Genomic DNA, 22,188 nt, shown 5'->3' with positions numbered 1-22,188 from the left:
ACCTGGCTACCGCTTGCATATAGCCAACAAGAGCACTGTGGTCAAGGTAAGACTGGCCACCAATTTGATCTTAGACCGAGCCCAACATTGCTTGACTTCAGTGATCTTACGAGAAAAGTATGTCAATGTGGCTAGGCCATTGCCAACCATGCAAGGGAAAATGCAGAAAAATGAAAGAGATGAGGAGCAGATGGACAAACGACATGAAAAAACCATATTTATTAAAAATAAATATTTAAGGAGGAATGGGAAATGACTATTTCACAGTTTATCTGAGTTGGTGAGGACAATTGCCAAGAATCAACAGTAAAGAGCACGATACGAGATTTATAAAACAACTGATTGAGGTCAAAGAGAAAAAGTGCTCATGAATGAATAAAGATTGGCTGATGGGAGAGTCAACAGCTGCATCAAAGCAAATTCAATATTTTTGACCAATGATGAGGAAAATGATGATATAGAGGAGAAACACAAGATGGTTTTGTTGCTATGAAACACATGAATTTAAAAATGAGAAGGTTGCATAAAAATGCAAGAACTCAAGGACAATCAACAATCTGCATTCCATATTGAATGGGGATGTAGTCAGATATATTGGTATAATTATACAGGTAAGTTTAAAATGAACACTATGAACAGATCATTGCAGTCAGGAGTAAAAAAGATGGCTTTATCAATGGTTGGAGATACAGCGGATTTGATGCAGTCTGAAATAATTCCGCATTTGCTTTTTCGAATTTCTAATTTGGACAGTATATTTTCATACAATAATATTCTTAACAATACATGCATCGGCTCTGTCATGAACATTGTATAGATTGGCACCGATGCTCTTTCTTCAACTGCAATACTGATTCCACACAACATGGAATTCACTTCAAGATTGATCCTCCAGAATAGATTATTGATGTTAAGTGGGGTTCTACCATACCCATTTTAATAATCTGTTATAAGATTCCTGTCCATAATGAGGAATAATGACAGCTCTACTGTATTTTAGCCATACTTTGGTTTCCAACAGGCACCATTAAGGGATACCTTTTAATAAATCATGAGCTAAATTAGTGCTTTTGACTTAATTAGGGAAATGTGAACTTTGGTAAGTCGGCAATTATAGGATAGACCCACTAATGCTGATATAATATATCCCATCAAAAACACAAAAGATATTGGTCCAAGGCCTCATCCACAAACTTAGACTCATAGCAACAGGAGTTGCTTTTTTTAAGAGTGGGTAAGCATTACCCTCATTTCTGAAAGCAATGGCAGAAGTATTTGCAGTATAGAAAAAAAATATTTTTGAAGCACCAAGAATAATCAAATTCATAAAAATACAGTTCAGGGTATAAATATATTTTGATAAAGTTGTTTTATTTGATTAAATAGGGGAAATAAAGAATACAATAACTCATATAAGACAGTACTTTGAAATCACTGGAATTCTGGAACATTTGAAGGTATGGTGATGTAGGGTAAGTGGGTGAATTAAAGAAAATGCACAATTTCTTGTCAAACCTAGGATATTTCTTCTCTTAATAATCATTTACAGCCATTCACATATATGATGCTATTATAATGCATGATTCCAATCACTATCGTCTGTAAATTTTAGTGTCACCCACTACAGAATCCCTATAGTCCAAATAAATTTTTTGGAAAATAGTTTAAAAAGATACCCATTATCATTATACTTTGCATGCCAAATCATCCTTCCATCCTTCACCAAACATAAACAAAGACACAAATGAAGTTATTTATACAAAGCTATTCATTTCATCATGCACATTTTGGCTAGGTGTAAAATGTCTTGCTTTTCTCATATATTTTGCTTACACTTCAAGTTGGATCGTTTAAAAATACCAGGACGTTAAAGAGGCATCATACAATAAAGCCACTCAACCTTGCTTCAACCTATATTTTAATTTGATGCCTTTTAAAAACAAAAGGAAAAATCATCGCCATGCCATAGAGAGACACATCGTTTTTTCATTTCAGTAGGAACTGTAACAGCAACTTTATCATGTACTGACTCACTGATATTGTAACGGATGGATTGTCATGACAACTACTCAAGAATGAACCATGCACCTCTTTCATCTTACACCCAGGTACAATCACAAAAGTCTAGTCATTTCTTTTTTTCTTACAAAATATATCTTTTGCTTAAATACATTCCAATATGATTTCTTTCTTGTCCAGACACATTCTCATAACTTACTATACACTTTTTACATGTTCTCCCAAATCTCCCTCAAAAAGGTAACACACTTTTTTTAAAACGTTTGGCCTCATCATCACTAATTATGAATATTTTTAGAACAGTCTTCTTAAACAGACAATGTCAGCCATATTAGTGTGGTAGCAATTTCCAGCATTCAAAAGTATTGCTGAACAATTGTGTGTACATTTGATTTACATATCATAAAACGATACCAATCTTTTATTTACCTCTGCCATTATGCTAACCCTAAAATCATGGCCCACTTAGTATTAGTCATTCACACATTCCTCAAAAAACAATGTGCCTTAATAATAAAATACTGTCTACTCATATAAGTTGTATTGGTAGGTATTACAGAAAATAAATAAACATAGACCAGAGATGGAAGGTCAAGCTTCTAACTGGAACTTTCAGACATATAGGAAGGGTTATGTGATTCTATCCATCCAGTATGCCTACCCATTATAAAACATATTCTCATGGTCCAATATCTCTCTCGGATGGAATTTTCTCTCACCTTTACACCTTCACAATGATTCATTAGTAAGACAACTTATATACTATATCTATATAACCTCTGAGACAATAATGCAAGCTAGATAAATTTTAAAAAGTAGTGAAAAAATTTATATCAATAAAAATATGCTAAAATAAGTTTTTATATACACCAACAAATAAAAACCATGTCTTTCGTCAAAACACCTTAGAACCCTCGTGGATCCTGCAATAATTCAAATTCTTCTATGAATAAAAAATATGATATGTCATATAAATTAACAAGCCTCATGATTATATCAAATTATCAGTCCATTTATATATCTATGTGTAAATATATATTTTTTTCTTTGAAAAGGCAATGAAATGCAAGAAACGGAAATGGCAATTTTTATAGTAATAAATCACTCACTCTGATGAAAAACTTTTCCCACATCGCTGAACCATTAGCTGTTTCAACTCCCCATCTAACAGTGGATATAGCTACTAATTTCACAAATGACACTGAATACTCTTCTTGGTAGTAAATGCAGTTGAATTCACAAGTATAACTATTGCAGGAGATACACGAACTATGGACAATAATGAAGGGACATCCATGTCAAGAGGATACACCAGCGGCAAAGTAAGAGAGAACTCAAAAATTGAAACATAAGCCAACTATGCATGGGTAGTTGCAAAATATCTGGCATACAATTACAAGATTTAAGCTGTCCTAAACAACGAGTTTTGGTAGCCATGTCAATGACATGCTCATTCTCTTGGGATGATGCCTATGTAGAACTAAAGTGGACAAAACCCTCCAAAGATGTTATACACAATAATAGATGCGTCCTTAAGATAGAGGAGGGAACAAGGACAAAAGTAAAAGGATATTGTTATACTAACTGCTCCCCTTACACTTATTTTGATACACAACATTGTGATGATTTTACCATTGGCTACACACACCCATCTCTCTTTTTCTGTCAGTAGAAATGTAAACAAATTTTTATTTTGTTTAACAGTATAAAATTTTGGTGCAGTATCATCTACATTAGTGGCTACAGAGGGAATGAGTGTGTGAGCAGTGTTAAATAGTAAAGATGGTTTGAAAACAGCGAACAGTATCCTGTGTAGTACAAGGTGCAGTTCCATCTTTTGTCATCAAATTAGTGATCCTGGGATGATTTTAATAACATGGCTTGCCTATCCTCTAAACAAAATGCAGAAAAATGTGTACCCTTGGTAATACAAATTTATACATTAATACCTAAAATGCAAAAAAAATGCTTTGCCATCTTTGTACTTATGTGGCCACATATTTTGTGCCTGTCCTGTAGAATTAAACCTTTATAAAATAACATAATAAATTTATAAAAATGGTACTGGAGTGATATAAACAATTCCACTGTACGCCAATGGTAAAATGGTAGAAGAAGCACATCCACAGAAAAGCAAAATATGGAACTGCATTCATTTTAAGAGAGGCAGAAAGCAGCTTGATACAATAATTTTTATCACCTATAGACATCAACATTATGACCACATGACATCTTAGTATCAAAGAGTTACAGATCTCATTACAGGACAGACTTATTTACAGTATAATAAAATTTTGCGAATAACTAACCTGACAAAAATGTCATCAAACATCATGGAAAACTGGTACTTTCCAACAAAGTACAAGCACATTTAGACATATTTCTATGTATCCTAATACATAGTAAATTTCTTATAGTGATGATGACAATACCAATTGTTCACAGGTCAGATTTCGTGTGATCACAGTACCTTTACAGCCATCCTACGTAAGAGACAGACACTGAATGTCAGAGCCTTTTGATGCACTTTTCAGCTATCATTTGGTTTATATATTATGATAAGACATTCTCAAGACAGCTTCTTTTCATGAATGTGCAGTTCTTCGATCAATATGTATTAATTTTCATGTTCTGATCAAATAATGAAAGATAATTTACTAAATGTGACCAGAATGCATTTTTAGGCTTACGAATGTACATGTTAATAATAATTTAAATAAAAAACAATGTGATATATTTATATGAATATTTATGCGTATATATAATATGACTATGTTCAAAATATCACGCTATTACTTTGGTTATTTGGGGACAGGCGGGAAACATCATATGCCACACTTCAAAGGAGAAAACCATCCTTAATGGTTTTTTTTAAATCCAAAGAATGTGGCACGGCTTCCACAGCACACAATCAATGTCAATTATTCCCCTAGCCTCCCACACACTATCCTGATTGCCACAACTTATACACCACAAGGCAATTATCAGAACTCTTGTCTTCTGTGGGAAAACACACTGCCATGGAAAGTGAATTATTTTAGGGATTCTAGGCAGGCAGGTTTCACGGTTTGGGCAAGGAATATACCCACGGATACCTCTTACGTCTGCAGGAGGATCTCGTGCTGTAAGGGACGGGGAGGAGGGGTTGGCAGCCCTCTCCATACCGGCTCTCCCCGGCTTGGTCCCTCATAGATGCTCACTCTCAGCTACTGTACATCTCAAAGTCAATACCTTCATGCCCTCCTCCGCTGGTCGTCAGCATGATGCTACTCCCACTCCCAGGACCAGCAGGGCCTTGCGCAGAGCCACTTTCCACACCACCACCCTCTGCTTCGAATCGGATCCTCTTGAATCGGCCGTACAGTGAGGAATATGGCAGGTTGTAGTGGATTGCGGCTTGGTTGATGCTCATCTCGCCAACACGGACAGCTTCGAGTGCTTCGTTCATGTCATCTTCGGACCACGGGACAGGGTTGCTCTTGGACAGTTCAATTCCTTCCCTTTTGCACCTACCATAAAGTGTGCCACTGGGGATTCCATGCTCTGAAGATGCCCTCTGCACTGAAGTCCCCTGTCGAATAGCTTCGAGTGCCCTGTTAAGGTCCTCCGATGACCAGGTGGTGGGTGTTGCATTGAATGGGGCAGACAGCTTGATTCCTTCCTTCCTTGCGATCTTATACAGAGTGCTGCTTGGGATGCGGTAAACCTAAGGAATTTAATAGAATCATCAGAGGATTGTGAGACAAAATTTGAAGCAAAAAAATGTATAAGGGAATAACAGTAAAAATAAATTCAAAGGGTTGGACTATGAGGGAAAAAATCAAAACTACTCAAAGAATATTCAATGTCAATGTATCAAATTAATCCAACTGATGAACTCTCAAATGAAGATTTGACAGCAATTAGCCACTACATACTGAAATATATCATGAGGATTTAATTTTTAACAAAATTAAAATTCCCATACTAGTAAGTAATATACTGGAGAGCAACTTGAGGAGATAGAACAAAATTATTGAAGATTTTCCTCTGCAGCATGCTTTGCAATGATTGCCAAAAAAGATACTTCACCAAGGGCTAGAAAGTTAATCATGTAATGTTTCCAGTTAGCACAGACCCTACTACAATGCTAAGCATAAAATAATTATAATCTTGAATCAAGAGAATACTCAACTCAATATAGAAAACAAAATGTACAAAACAACTGTTCAAACTTTGTATGTACAAAACTGTTTCTGGAAATTCCTGCAGAAAAATATTCTTCTCCTTCACAATAAAAAGATATCTTCATAAAAGTATCAAGAGCCCGACTTAAGTTGGTTTATTCTGTTTTTAAGTGCAGTATCAAATAAGAAAAAACATCTTACATGAAGTCAACATTCACAAATTAAGGATTCAAACTTAGGGAAAAACTTAAGAAATAAAATAATTCATTACTTAACTTTTTGACTCTTCAGGCAACGGAGATGAAGGGGAGAATTAAAAAATGATGCCTTAGCTTTGAAACAGACCATACCAAATAAAAAATTCTGTGAAACTTTGCAAAGGCTGTTTATCTTCATTCAAGAAGAAGAGGATTTAGGATATACGAGTGCGCTGCGCCCGCTCCCAGTGGGCTTCCCCCGCTCTTTTCAATGCAGGTCCACGGAGGTATAGGCGTGTTTCTAATTTTAAAATGTAGAAAAAAAAGGCAGGGTCCTACGTACAAATTTAATTGGAATGTTCATGTGCAAATTGAGGTCAGAGGACCTCTTTAAACACAACATTGGAAGTAATTACACTATCCTCTGTTAAACGCACATGATGACTCATACTTACGTATCAACAGGAGACTTGAATGTGGAATCAGCCGCATTTCGATAAAAGTTATTTAAAGAATGCGAGATATTGTTGCAAATGAACAAATGTATCAGTTTGTGCACCGTTAACGTCAGGAATATTTACCAGTTTTTTGTTTTGTTTTTTTTAATTATTAAAAAACCAATTTTAGGAAACAATAGCAATATTTAGGAAGTAAGATATGCCATCGCATTTTCTCTGATTATTCTGTGCATTTTGGTACCTCATTTGTAGAGTTCAGTTGCGTATAAGTTGAGAAAAAGGTATCTATACAGTAGAAATAATATAGAAGATTTTGCTCTAACCTTAGCAGCACGGTTAGCAGAAATACGGCCGGCTCTGAGTTCATCCAGGGCAGTTGTCAAGTCATCCTCAGACCATGATTTGCCTCCCGGCGGTCCACCACCATCCTTCTTGGGTGTGTCAATGCCGAGACGGTGTGCTCGCTGCCAGAGTGTGGTGGATGGGATCCCAAAAGTGGCAGAGGCTCGGGTGAGACTCATGGCATGGGACCTCAGGGCGTCGAGAGCCATTTCCATGTCTTCATGGTTCCAGTTCTTCGCTCCTCCGGGGCCACACTTTCCCCCACCCCCTCCGCCACCACCACCCCCTCCTCCACCCCCTCCGCCTCCCCCTCCGGCGCCCCCACCCCCTCCGCCCCCACCACCGCCCCCACCCGAAGCCATCCCGCCTCCTGCCCCACCTCCGCTACCAGCTCCTCCACTCGCTCCTCCCGGGGCTCCCGATACCTCACTGCCATCTAAGAGCAAAGCCACTGATGTAACATGAGATAGTGGAAGTCATGAGATAAGTTTCATATTTATACAAGTCACATGAGGGTAGATATTGAAAGGGCATAACACACTGGATGATGAACACTTGGCTCTTTTCCCCTTTTCTCAAAAACAAAAGGAAGAGGAAAAATTCTTGCCACCAAAAAAACTGACAATGGATTAATGAGAAGGTGAATGCAAAGTGTGAGGTAATCCTCTAAAAATCAGAGGTCTGATAAAGGCAACACAGTATTAGTACTAGAAAAGAGAGAGAAATGTTTGTATTTTGTACAAAGCTTGTATTTACAATTCAATACCAATTAGAGCACTTAATCCCTTTTCTATACAAAATTTGAGAATGTTAGATATTTTGTGACATATGCATTCACCAAGTTTGAATTGAATGATTCATGATCAAACAAACAAAAGAGCTTCTTGAGAAGAAATCAAAGAGTGATCATCAGTTGGAAATTATCATTTCACTATTTACATCAGAAAACTAATGGAACTTCAAACAACTACAAATCAAGAAAATCACATATAAGTAGGGAGAGTTAAAAATGGCTACATTTCATGAAGGTAAATACTACAAAGCATAATCAATAAACATGCCATTAGATTCCTCATGCATTAAGCACATATACACATGCCAACATAACTGAAAGAAAAGACGTGCAGAAAATCTTTAATGCACTCAATCAGCAGCATGCAATACATTTCACAAAGAAGATTGGACATAAAACACAACTAAAGAAAGTTAGATTACAAAAAATGGAACCTATGACATTAATAGAAAATCATTCTCCCTTCCTTCTCCCGCCAGCCTCATGTGGTTCATTATAGTACACACTCTTGCAAGCAATTAATTTCCTCAGCGAACGGTTCTCCCTGATCAAATTACTGAACTGAAACTCAAATGATGTCACCAACTGACGAAAAGTACCTATTCCGCAACTAACAATTTATATTTTTTTTACGGTGAGAAAATGGCTAAATGAGAACATTTTTGTGTCCTGACTTACATTCCCTTCCATCTACCACATACGTATAATAAATTGTAGTTTAGGGTTTGAGAGAACGTCCAAATTCTGTTGGACATCAGGGACAAGCCTGAATTTCTAATTCTGGGAGAATATTAATGCATATTTCCCTTTGATAAGGCATTTATCTTACTTTGAAAGAAAATTAGGAAAAGGGTCTATTTTTTAATGGTCAATAGATTGAGCTACTAATAAACCTCTTTGTGTCTGTTGCCTCTTTAAATTGATTCCTAAAAAATCTCTGATATGTGGGAATGATGAGTGCCGAGGAAGACAATGTGAAGAAGAGTGGAACTGGTTCTTTCATGAGAGATGAGGTGGAACCATTCCATTATGAATGAATACCCTTTGCGGGTCCAACTGAAAATTTTCAATGGAACCAGCAAAAAAAATGCATCATTCCATCTTGAAAGAAGAGAGCTGCTGGTGCCATTTACCCCAAATCCATAAAGGAAAAATAGGTGCTCAAATGAAAGAGATATCAATGAAACCTTGAGCTTATAAAAATCTTGAATTGAGCCTTTTAAGGTAACAAGGGCAAGGTATACCATTTATTCAATTCATTTACTTCTGATCAGCAGGACACTATGAGCTAAATTCAAATAACGAAAAGTATAGCCCATGATATTTTTTGTAGTATTATTTGTAATTTTGAAGTTATTTCATCGAAATAAATACTGTGGTTCATCAAATGTTGATTTCTAATCACCTATCATGTTGATGAGAAATCCCATAATCTCTTCAGTGGAGTTGCACAAAGAAATTATTTTCTCCATCTTCTATTTGTGAATCAGGTGTTGTAGGAGGTCTGCAACTGGTATCAACATGGCTGGAAAACTAACAAGGGAAGTCCCTCAAGTGTTACCACCAGATCTTGTGCAAATTTAGCTAAGATATAGAAAATGGATACCCAGTAATTTTTGTTTCAGTCGTAAACGCTTAGTACTTTAAGATAATAGCTATGGAAACTATCAGGAAAATGCAGCAACAAAAAATGTATCCAACCCACAGCACAACAACACTGTAAGTGCTCTCTGTCATCTCGACAGTGTGTTAGGGTCTGTGGTTGCGAAGCAGGTTGCATGCGTTTAGGAGTTGTCTTTTGCTTTCCGTCGCTCATATTTCCAAAAGTAATCAGAGTTGGCAGTTGAAACCAAAACTACATGTCATTGGTATCCATTTCCTATCACCTTGCAAAATTTGAAAGAGAACTGGTGGTGACACTTGAGGGACTTTCCTTGTAAGACCAACTACACACATTACCACACTAAATATGGTGTACCATGCTAATTTCCACTCCCACATAGATACGGATTATTTTTTGAGAAAATACTAGGGAAACCACAACAGCTTTCTCTTTATAAAAAAGCTATATGGGGAATGCCAATTACAACACCAGGAAAGTCAATATTTGAAACTCTTGGTCTTTTTCGACTCCCTTGCATGTATCCCATGCAATGTTGTATGCTAGTAAAAAATAATCCAGCTTAGTTTACAGAAAATAAAGAATAACTTTCACACATGACCTGTGGAAGAGATAATATTCATGAATATTTTTTTATTAATATGGAATATTTTGAGCAAGGTCATCTTCATCAAGCCTCAAAAATTGGATCTGAAGTTTCCACACTGGTAATGGCTTTTGGGCAATCCTCTTCATAGTCTTGTCAAAAAGAAACAACATTTTCTCCAGCCATCCTGCTGGTATCTTCAGATCAGAAGTGTGGATGTGTTGAAATTGGCCATCTTGCATGGGAGTTGGGTAAATCCTATGTTTAAAGCTGGACTCTGATTGGTACATACTTGGTTCTGAAGGCCCTTTTCTCAGCATAAGTTAAAACATAGCCATCTTCTCTGTTGTAACTTTCACGCTGCTTTGATATTTCCATTGCCTCTCAGATTATCCTTGGGTAGTAACGGCTTTTACTGCAAATGACCTTAGGCTTCTCGTAGCTACACCATGTTTTCCCACACCAAGTGAACCTCGTTTTTACATTGTGTTTGACCAGGATTCTAGCAATTCCCTCTGTGGTTCCTGCCACATAAAGAATGGCAGCGTTCGCTGAAGGTTTCTCTAGTGGTGAATATTCGGCACATTTCTTTTCTTTCTGGTGTCACTCCATAAGTTCTTTTTTAGGACCATATCTTTTCCGTAGCCATTCACATGAAGTGCGTTGATGAGATGTTCCCTTTTTTTCATATTCCATTGAGTTATATGTTGTCATTTGTTTTGGAACATAATTTAGGATAAAATGCTTAGTGATAAATTTGCAATAGTAATTGTACCCATTATAATTTGTAGATTATAAAATACAGCAATTTAAGCTCTCTTATTTTTTCTGCATAGTGTTTGAAAGAATAAGCATTAAAATAGTAAATTACAAAAAGGCATATTTATCTAAGTTGATTTCACTTAAGCAACAGCCATTATGGCAAAAACATAATAAATGCCCTAAGAGATAAAAACAATTCAACAGATCCTAACTAACGATCAGTTTTGTAAGCAAAAGAGTAATTTTCATATTAATGCAACATGATGAAACTACTACTGGTGGTAAAAACAGGCTAAAAGTAAATGTAAAATAATTACAAAAAATAAACATATATACATCCAAAATGCATCATTCACTCCAAAAATCTTCAATACAAGATGATATGACACATGACTCCTAAATGAGCAACAAGAAAGTGAATACCAACCATTAAGTGGCCTAAATATTCTAAGACTCATGCCAGATTCACTTTGATTAATGGATTAGAAAACAGGCGCAAAATAATAATGAATCTTAGGAAGTCTACTTTTTCAGACCTAGAGGTCTAATACTAAACTCCGGTAGGTAAACACAGATAGATTTTTATAGCTTTCATCTGGTATAAAATACTGGTATAAGTTATCAGGGAACTATGGGTGTTTACACAAGGACATCTTTATTTGAAGACTGAAAATGTTTCTTTCGGATAATTTTTGTGCAACAAGTCCAAAAGTGATTCTTACCACCATACCACCATTAATACAATTTAATTATTCACTCCATGAGTTCAAATTTTGTGATTTTCATTTCACTAAGACCCCTACACTCCAGGCCTACACCAATTTATGGTGTTCATTTATCTGCCTTTCCTTATATATAGTCCCCAATTTGAGGATGGTGATTATAGGCAGCCAGCGTTATATAATGGGGGTTATAATAGCAATAATCAACTTAAACAGAATATGTGAAGATGACTTCCCACCAAAGAAAGCAAAGACTGTCATTTTCCTTGAAATCTCCAAATATATGATCTGTAAAATAAAAGAACACAAGAGACCTCCACGGTGGATATGGTCTCCCTATCTCCTCCCATTGCCAACACTCTAACATCGATCAATTAACATGATAAATCTGGGATGGAGGCATTACCTCCAAACGTTTCAACTTAGTTTTCAGGTTTCAACTCTATGGTTTGAACAATTACAAAATTCAAGCGGGGAACATGATGCCAACCAGTGCACTGCCCCCTTCAAACATCATTGGAAGCGAGACATTCCCTTTCCGAATGCATGTTTTGCAGCTTAAGGCTCTCGGCTGTTAAACTACTAGGCTTTGACCTCAATGACAGAGTGTGTGCCTGTGCCAAAATGAATTCAGATTCAAAAATGAGTCAGACTAGGTGGGGCTTCAAGTCTAGAGCATAAAAGAGCAAACAGCATAGGCAGAGGAAGTTAGAAGATGTGGGACGTGGCCCAAAACAGGGGAAATCATTATTCTCCCTGTGAAAATCGCCATTTGGACACAAAGATGAGATTAAAGGTGTCAGCTAACATTTTAAATTTAAATGAGTGTCTCATGAGCAATGATGGCTGACTAGATCGATCATACTTTTCCACAACATTTAACCTACTTTTTTTTGGTTGCATGGTGATTTTTAGAACCATACTACAAGAGCCAGCATAGGCAGTGATGCACCTTAAACTAAATACCTTTCTAAGGATACTAAGAATTTTTCTGAATGGCAATAGTTGGATTGTACTGCATAGAAGACTGGCGCTGATCAGGCAAAGGTAAGGCGTTGGTTATGCTAGAAATAAGCTTTTGACTTTCTCAAAAATCTTTCATGGCCTGGTGAAAGATGAAATGAAAGAACCTGATAGTCAAGATTTTGAGTGTGAAGAGTTGGATGGTCATAGATTATCTGACGAAGATAATCATTACCCTCAGGGCCCAGTCAAATGTAAGTAGTGCACCAAGTGCCGGTCTTGTGCACTGAAATTGTTCCAAAAATACCTATTTTTTCAAACTGCTTATCCTATTTCCTAACCTAAGGGGCAAAAAATAAAATCATGGACAAGTTTGCACAAACATAAGATTAACTGAAAATACTCATTTTGAATTTTGAATTTAATTGAGTTGTAAACTTATTTCATCATAAAAACATGCTCACTAACATGTGCCCTCTTACATTTTTTGAGACGATAGTGTATATCTATTGAGGCCATTTTACTACAGCTGCAGCTATGCTTAAACAGGGTCAAAAGCCCTGGTCACTGGTCTGCTGTCCACAATGGGAAACTCTTACTAGAAACATTTGATAAATTCCAAATTGTTTGGTTCAAAAACAGGAAAATTTGTAATGATTTGCAAACAACTAAAGATCAAAAAAAATTCTGATGATTTGTAGACGTGAAAAGAGACACAAAGTGGGTTAACAAAGTTCCCAAGTTCAGACTTAAAGACAGCACTTGAACACTAAACTTCTAAAGATTTATCTAAAGAGATAGCTAATTAGAGACATAAATGAGAGCAAGACCCTGCCTCTGAAGACAATGGTGAGTCAATTTAAATCCATACCCTAAGGCATGATCACTAAGTTGTACATCACTGGCAAGATGACGATCTCAAGTGCCCTATCTATTCCATACAAGCAATAAAATCAACAATTAGCTGACTGAAACAAAAAAAAAAACCATTGGTGTGCAGTTGCAGAAGAAATCAGCTACCCACTCACAAAAACATTAGGTGCTCTTAAAAAGACTATACAATTTATGAAGATAATCTATGATCCATACATCTACAGCATCGATGCCTTAGCTTGAGATTCCATGTGAGAGCAAACAAACATATTAGGATTATCACTATGAGAGTTCGTGCAATGAAGCATAATTTGGGATCAGCCATTTCATGCTGTCGGAGGGTTTGAAGCATATTAAAAAGTGCCAACATATTAATATACTTCCACCGTACAATCACTTAATTCATTCACTCACTGACAAAATTAAGGCATTTACAGATATACTCTTCAGTGATACTTGGATGCACGTGCAAAGTTGGTTAGGGATGAAAAATGATTGGATGACATAATGTTAAAGCATGATGAATGATATGACAATGAACTAAATAATGATAGGAATGAATATAATAAATGCAGATTAAAGTAGATTCAGTAAGCACTTAGTAATTCATTACAATCCTGCTGTCAACAGCATGACTTAGGTCCTTACCTGAGTGTCCAGATGAAGATGGAATAAGACCAAGCAGTTCTGGGGTAATCATCATTGTATGCTCATCATCAACATTCTGCAAAGAAAATTTAATGTTATTCTCAAAGTAAAGACACGATATGATGAATTAAAAACAATGCAAAAAATTAACAATAAAGTACAGCCCCTTCAGGTGGGCAAGAATGCCCAGTATTCGCACAAAAAGGGAAAACACCCATATTAGGTGTAAGTGTTCGAATATACTAATAATGGTGCTTTAAACTTAAAAGGTGTATCACTGAGCCATGCTAAGAGTTAATAACGTTTTTTTCATAACTGTGCCTGTCACGCACATTGTGCCTGAACTCAACAGTTCCAATATTGCACCTGACGAAAGGTTAATACCAACACACCCTCCAAGAAATCATCATATGAAACTAGAAGTGGGATAGTGTATTACAGCCTTCACAGTATGCCAGAGTAAAGGCATCCTGACATTACAAGGCAGTACTGAAAAGAACACATCAAAAGTTTGATAATAAAGATTCTAACAAACTAAATATTTACAGGAACTGGAGGAAGTAGAAAAAACCTTCATCTCCTCCAACAAAGGCCATCAATTGTGAAAAGTTTGTTTTCCATCATAGCTCTTTACTAATCCTAAGCATCCTAACTCTATAACATTGAAGGAACCATTCACTCAAGCACCGGAGAGAAATTAATATAGTACCTAATGTTTTGAACTGACATTCATGCATCAGAGTGCACAAAAAATGACTAAAGAAAATTATCTCCTTTCTGAGTGGCTCAATGTGCAGATTCTTCAATGCAACAATGACAATGGTTGGAAATCAACTAAACAGCAACTTTTTTCCTCTTGTACGCCCATTGGAATGATTAAAAAAGTGATTAAAGCATTTTTATCTATTTCCTTTCTACATTAATAAAGAAACAGGAGTTGCAGAGCCAGATTTGGTATTCCATACTCTGACCCAAAAGAGAATTCACACTTAAACAAGGGCTTATGAAAGAGATGGCCAAGATCACTTTATCTTTGGTATTAGGGGGAGCCCAGATTTAAGAATTTAAGCTTTAGAAGGCAGAGAGTTAAGGTGGTGACAATGTTACTCAAGTATGTGTCTAATTTCAACTTCCTGACTCCTTGTGAAAGTTAGTGAAGTCATTTGTAATGTGACGTAATATTCATAGTATGAGAGGACTCTTGATCTGATTCATATAATGCCCTCCACCACTACATGGATTTATGTAACCATTAACATTTGATTAATAATGACAAAAAATTAAGTAGTGTGGAGACTTTGATGGATAAATATTGGAGTGGTTCTCTCCCAACTACATGAAGAGTGATGCGCCCACTCATTTGCATGCACGTTCCCGAAAACTTTTTGGTTGGTTTCAAGCTCAAAGTACATAACTTGCTTTACTAATTTCAATAATAGGGTGGTTTCCTATTATTTTTTTATTGCCTAAATCGAAAGATTATTACTCCTGGAGTACGTATTTCACGCTTTTAGATTTTTAAATGACAATATCTATTTTTCGCGATCAAATGAAAAGTGAAAAATTTCAAGCGCGTGAAAACGCGACGCGTAAGTAGGAATGAAGGGAAAAAGTCCGTGCGACGCATTTCTGGTTCCCCCTCCCGCCTGGTAGGTGACCTTGATCGAGGCTCTGACCGCTGATAGGACGCAGGATGCTAACGGGTAGCTGAGTACCTTCCTGTCTGGTAGCGCATGGCTTAAAAAAGGTTTATTAATACCTTATCAAGCGAAGAAAACTTTCCGACCTTAGCCAGTTTTAATAGGTGATTATTAAGACATGTTTCCCTGAGCTCTGTGCCTCATGCATGCATTGGTAGCCTCTGACGATGCATAACTCCTATCCTCTCGTGTAGAAACTAGGTCCCTGTGACGTCACGTGGAGTGGAATCGCATGGGCGCCAATCTGGCCTTTTTCAAATGAGGATAAAATTTGACCCTTGCCATTCGTCTAAACCGGTATTTCAAAAACCAAATAATTTGTGTATTATGAATACACTAATGGTGGGTAACGAATCGCCATCAATACCTTTTGTTTTCTTTGATGAAGGAAACTACCCTATTCTCAATAAAAATTAAAAGTAATCATTAAAATATACTACTTGAGCACTAGTATTCATGAAACAATCCTTAAAAAAGCATGTCATAAATAGAATAAAAGTTTGGTTGTCATAGTGCATGTCAAAAATTATAAAATCAAGATTATCTTACTTAAGCAATTAAAAGGGAATCATGGATTCCCAAAATGCTTATTTTTGTTGACAAGGGAGGAAGCTGACTCCTCCTATATTTTACATGGTAAGTGCATGTATAACTCACAAGCCAATGACAATTTATGCGCTGTAAAATGTCTAACTATTATGTGATTGGAAAAAGTAGCACGATGAAAATCTCACCACACAACCAAATCCCTTTCAATACTAAACTATATACTTTATGAGATTGCTTCTTTCAATTATGATGCGGAGTGTAGAAAAAACAATGGATCCTTAACAAAGCCCTAACACTACCTTATTTGTCCTCTATCCTTGAAAGCCACCATGATCACTCGGTTATTACTGGTGAAGTATTTCATTCTTGGGCATGTAAATATTTTCTGCTTCCAAGTAGCTAGATAACCATGTAAAGGTACATATTCCATTATACAAAGAATGCTAAAAAGGGTGACACTGGTATGTTCTATTCTTTCTTCCATCATTCCCTAGTCCAATTTTATCAAAAAATAAAAACTATACCAGAACGATTGTCCTCCATCCTACAAGCGATAAAAGGATAAACCTTATGGACCTCAAAGAATCTCTCTGCGTACACACATACTGTTTGGATGTAAAGACAATCCAAACAGTATGCATCCACCCATTAATAGCCTCTAAACTCCAACATTTACATCAATAAATATCCTTACTGCTTACATTTCCTGCACAGTAAAATCAGGAATAAACCCAGGGCTCGGGGGGAAGAGTTTCTACCCACTCTTCAACAGGACACTTGGGAAATAAAGTAAAAACACTAAAACTAAGTTCCATTTCAATTTATTAGCATTATGCAATTTCGATATTTATGTCTTTTATTTAAACTATAAAATGATATTAAGGCATTAAAATGATCAGTTTAAAAGCTAAATTAGTTCGAGGCTTAAAATAATATTTTATAGTTTAAGGCAGGGGTCTCCAATTTACTAGGCCACGAGGGCCAAATTCCAAGTTCCGAATCGTCCCGCGGGCTGGATAGGAAATTTGCTGATGATTGAAGTATTCGATACCAACGTCTACTGAAGAATCCGGTGGCGTATTTCTTATTTCCGAACAGTAGAAGGCGACTTCGACGTGCAGTACAACGCTGCAATGCTCCTAGCGGCGTCTCACAGAGTTAAACGAGCGAGAATTGCGCGCTACTTGAAACGAGAGCGCGGGCCGGATGAAAGCCCTCCGCAGGCCAGATCCGGCCCGAGGGCCGTAGTTTGGAGACCCCTGGTTTAAGGCATAAGCCTGAAATCTGTTTTCATAGGATTAACTAAAAAAATAACCTGACATTTTCTTTGGGGGCAACAGTTGATAAGAGTTTCTCTGTCACTAAAGTTTTTATATTATGCAAATGCAGAGGGAAATTATGATCTCTTTGTATTTAAAGGCAATTTATCATTTCAACGATGTTATCAAAAGCTTTTTCTACTTCAGGCAGCATTTGCTCACTACTTCCATTGTCTTCCTCCTCATTCTCTTCTTTGGACTGTACCACTGTTCTTCCAGAATTGTCTCATCAATCAAACATGCACACACTGGAATTACCGTGTATATATCTAATTATAGTTCCCCCTTTTTTTCAAAAATGCCTGTGTTAAAAGTAAAGGGGGGGCTATATTCCTATGCATTTTATAATTTTTTTTCCCAAAACTAAAGCATCAAAATTAAGGGGGAACTATAATCAGAAGGGGACTATAGTCTGAGAAATACGGTATGTCATCGTCATGCACCAAGACAATGAGTCCTCAGTTTAAAAGCAAAAATAATTGAAGCTTAACACACATCTTCTTCAGTGAAACCCTAAAAACCTCCCATTTCAGAGCCCACTAATGATGTATACTGCATTTTTCAATTGAGGCAGAAGTTATGTTTTTCCATGCCGAACCATGAAGGCTTTAAACGCTCTTTTAAATCCTTGATCGAAAAGCTACGTAAGGTTAGTGGAATTTCCAGTAAGAACATAGCCACAATTTTGACATTTCTTGATTTTAAAAAGTGGTGTGCAGGTGAAAAAATTTGGTGTGCAGGACAGTTTTCTATCAGAGGGAGATATTCTTATTCCAAATTTTGATATCATGGAATCAGTTTCCAAACCAGTTCCTAGGGTGCATATTTAATTGAGAAAAAAGAAAGCTGGCCTTAACACTGTCTCTAGTACCTCAACGTCATATCAAATTACATATGTACTTCAAAATGGCCAACGACATTGCACAGACCTTAATGATGGATTACATAGTCAGGGTTCCGGATCAATCTAAATTATAAAATTCACCATGTTACGCCAAACACCATCGCATTTATAAAATTCACAGTTTTTTCCAGGTTTTCACAGTCTAAATGCCTTCAAATTCTCGGTTTGTAGATAAACCATTTTCGGCAGAAATATTGATCACGTAACAATCATTGGCTCACGTTAACTAAAAATTTAACAAGTGCGACAGACACCGTGAATGCAAACGTAGCAATCAAAGTGCTATCTCTCTTGACGTCACATATCGTTTGCAAAATTCAGCTCTGGCAAAAGGTTGTGAGCGGGAAAATAGAGTGACCAGGCCGCCAGGGAAGTTGAGAAGAGTCTGAAATTTTGTAAGTGTTAATGAACACTTTGGTTACCAGTATTCCGGGTTTGGTACAGGCTATAGGTCAATGTGTCATCATGGCACACGGACCAATAATTGCGCTTCGAATATATGTGTGCAGGTAAATCCGTGGCCATGTCAGCGAGTGACTGACCTTGAAATATGATTGAAATATTCATTTCTCTTTTAATCTGTCAATCGTAGTTCTAGGATCGTAAAATCAAGATTGAGAGATTCTCAAGGTTTTACGACAAAATTCACAGCGTTTTCCAGGTTTTTTCACGGCATACAAAATTCATGGCTTATTCATGGTTACAAGGTTTCCAAGGTTGAGTGTGAACTCTGATAGTTGTATGATTGTGTGAAGCAACAGCGATGCAAGGTAGGGCGATTGAATTTTCCAAGGATCAACCTTTGACTTAGAAGATTATATTGCAGACCACGCTGTTTCCTTTAAGCTTCGCTATTGGATGATATCAGCCAAAAGTTTGCAAAAAGTAACCCTCTAGTGGCAATCAAAATTACAATTATATGACTTCAAGGGCCAAGGTGAGACCGAAACAGAAATATAGTGGAGAGCAGAATTAGTGATTGTTAATGAAATTTCCTTTTCATGAAAGGTTTTTACACAGTTAAAAAGTATATCACACTTTTTAAGTTAAGTGAATCTATTAAAATAATATTAAGAAGCATATTTAATACTATCAAGGGCAGTTTCAGAGACAGAGTTCAGAAATTTTCTGACGTAGATGAATGAGTGGAATAAATTGTAAAAGGTAAATATGAGCACCACCAGAGCAAATATAAAGTATAAGTGTAGTAGGACTATAGTAGGACAAAAGTATAAGCAGGACTATTGACTACTTAGCAGGAGACAAGACCCTTAGTTCACCTGAGAGAATATGTTCACCGTGAATATTGACACACGTATATATACACTTGCCAGCAGGGGAAAAACAGGTGGGAGAACTAAAAAGTGCAACAAATTGAGGTTGATATTTATATAGAAAATGAAGGTACAGTATTGGCATTGATGCCTAACTGAAATTATATGATGCTGAATGCCATTCCAGGGGAGCACACAAACACACAACAACTTTGGCATTTGCTGGCAGAGCTTTTTGTAGAGGAGAGCCAATAAGGACGGGTTGTGATGGAGGTTGAGTGACTGGCATCACATAGAAAGGCTATTGACCACATAGGAAGGGATTTGAAACTGAGGAACCTTGTGTCCACACTTGCACCCATTGGAGTTCTACCTTCTGGGCTTCTAGCCCCGATGACAGATCTCCCTCCTTTTCACAGTAACATTTTAAGTTTGCCTTTTTTCTGCTATATCATAATGACACCGCAGATACGGTGAAAATCATTCTCCATAGTTGAGGATTAGTTCAATTCAAGTTGGAATTCAAATTAATTAATGCAGTTTATTTTACACATTTTTTTAGCTCTCCGATGACTGTGGGAGCATAGATGGTTTTCTACTTGACTCCAGTGTAACGCCGTCATATTTGTGTTTATTTACTTGATGTTATTAATAAAATTGTTGCTATATTTGTGTTTATTTACTTGATGTTATTGATAAAATTGTTGCTACGGGGATGTTGGTGGTAGTGGTTGTTGACTGTAAGAAAAGGAGAGATTGTGTGGCGTTAAAAAGATATATGAAATAAAAGAGCGATATTAGCAAAGGTGGCGTTACACCAGGAACTCTAGCTCCATTGCCAGCTGCCCTCAGCTACAATAGTTTTCAGCATGGGCCAAAATTCTTAAGCATTGCATGCCAACTGTTCGTGGTTTTTTCAAGAAATTTGCTCTTTTCATTCAACTGGCGAGTGGAGTAGAGATACACACAGACTTTTAGAAACGATGCTGCATTTATTGTTTTGATGAAAACATACGTGAAAATGCTGTAATAACAATAAAAGGTGTCCTGCAAAAATAAATTCAATTGCTATGTCTAATTTAACAAATTTCAACCTTGCATGACAGCCTTGATGATATCACAAAAATAGGTGTAGGAAGCCTAAAATATTTACATCAGGTCGTTGACAGCATGAGAATATAATATGCAGTTTAAACAATCAACCGAACAGGTCTAATTTCAAATTACATGGTCACCTGCTAAAAAGTTCCCTAACTTCTGTATCCAGTAACCTGTTACTTTTTGTCTCAATGGCCACAGAATAAATTAAATTTGAAATTGGATGACAGGATGAGTGCTTTGTTGAACTCACATGGAAGGATAAATAAATAACACCATATTACTTGAGCACCCTATCTATAAGGCCAGAATACAGACAAATACAGCTTGATGGGATCTGAACTTTTTTTGTGAAATTATGAGATGATTTTTAAAACTGCATGAATTAGAGACAAGAGTATGTTTTAAATTTTTAACAAAAGCGCAGACATTTATACAGGAAGCAGAGTTGATTCACTGACTAATAAACTGGCAAAATTTACTTCATCTTAATAAGAAGGCTGAAAGCGAAATTCTAGGAAGTTCATTATTCTTTACCCATCAGTGGATTTTGAAAATTAAAAAGTGATTGTTCTATTGCTATTGCAAATCAAATACATGCGGCATAATTTAACCTTACACAATAATTATTCTTTCTTAAACGATTAAGCAATTGAAATAATTCATCAAGAAGTTCAATGTTTGTACACACATCTACATTCCTACTGCATTTTGAACTAAAAAATTAAATGAAAAATGGACCCTGAGCATGAACTAATCACTCAATTAATAGGGAATCTAAAAATTAAACAAAAAAAAACTTTAGCACTCCACGCAACAGATCTTTGGCAAAAATAATATGGTGATAAAACTTTTAACCTAACTTTCACGTAAACCTCATGTGGCCTTTAGTTCTTGAACTCATGGTTGGCTCAAAGTCGATGGTATAATGTCATATAAGTATCATTTTATGTTGAATACAAATCAAAAACTTGGATGTTTATCATGAAAATAGTAGTACAGCAAAAATAACTCTGAATGAGTAAAATATATGCACTGATATATCAAGCTCTTCATTTTTTTTGCATATGAAGGCCATGAATGAACAGCTCTATCGAAAATCAGAAGGGGAAAGGTGTAGCCAGCAGCAGTGATGATGAAAGAGACAGGAGCACATAAGGATGTAAAGGGTAAATTCTGCCAATATTACTCAAA

The 22,188-nt window shown here is 36.5% G+C and overlaps 1 protein-coding gene across 1 annotated transcript in view; it reads right to left on the bottom strand.

The window, feature by feature from the left end:
* Positions 1–1,350: 1,350 nt before the first annotated feature.
* Positions 1,351–22,188, bottom strand: part of LOC124164418 (broad-complex core protein isoforms 1/2/3/4/5) — a 33,205-nt gene continuing 12,367 nt past the window's right edge. Inside the window, exons 6-9 of the mRNA XM_046541743.1 lie at positions 14,151–14,226; positions 7,508–7,633; positions 7,164–7,450; positions 1,351–5,725 (exon numbers count right to left, since the gene is read on the bottom strand). Of these exons, the coding sequence (XP_046397699.1) occupies positions 5,222–5,725; positions 7,164–7,450; positions 7,508–7,633; positions 14,151–14,226 (993 nt within the window). The 3' untranslated portion in view covers positions 1,351–5,221. The remainder of the gene's footprint in view (positions 5,726–7,163; positions 7,451–7,507; positions 7,634–14,150; positions 14,227–22,188) is intronic.

The sequence above is a fragment of the Ischnura elegans genome, chromosome 8, assembly GCF_921293095.1.
Source record: "Ischnura elegans chromosome 8, ioIscEleg1.1, whole genome shotgun sequence".
Lineage (NCBI taxonomy): Eukaryota > Metazoa > Arthropoda > Insecta > Odonata > Coenagrionidae > Ischnura > Ischnura elegans.
This window is presented reverse-complemented; position numbering and strand designations above follow the sequence as displayed.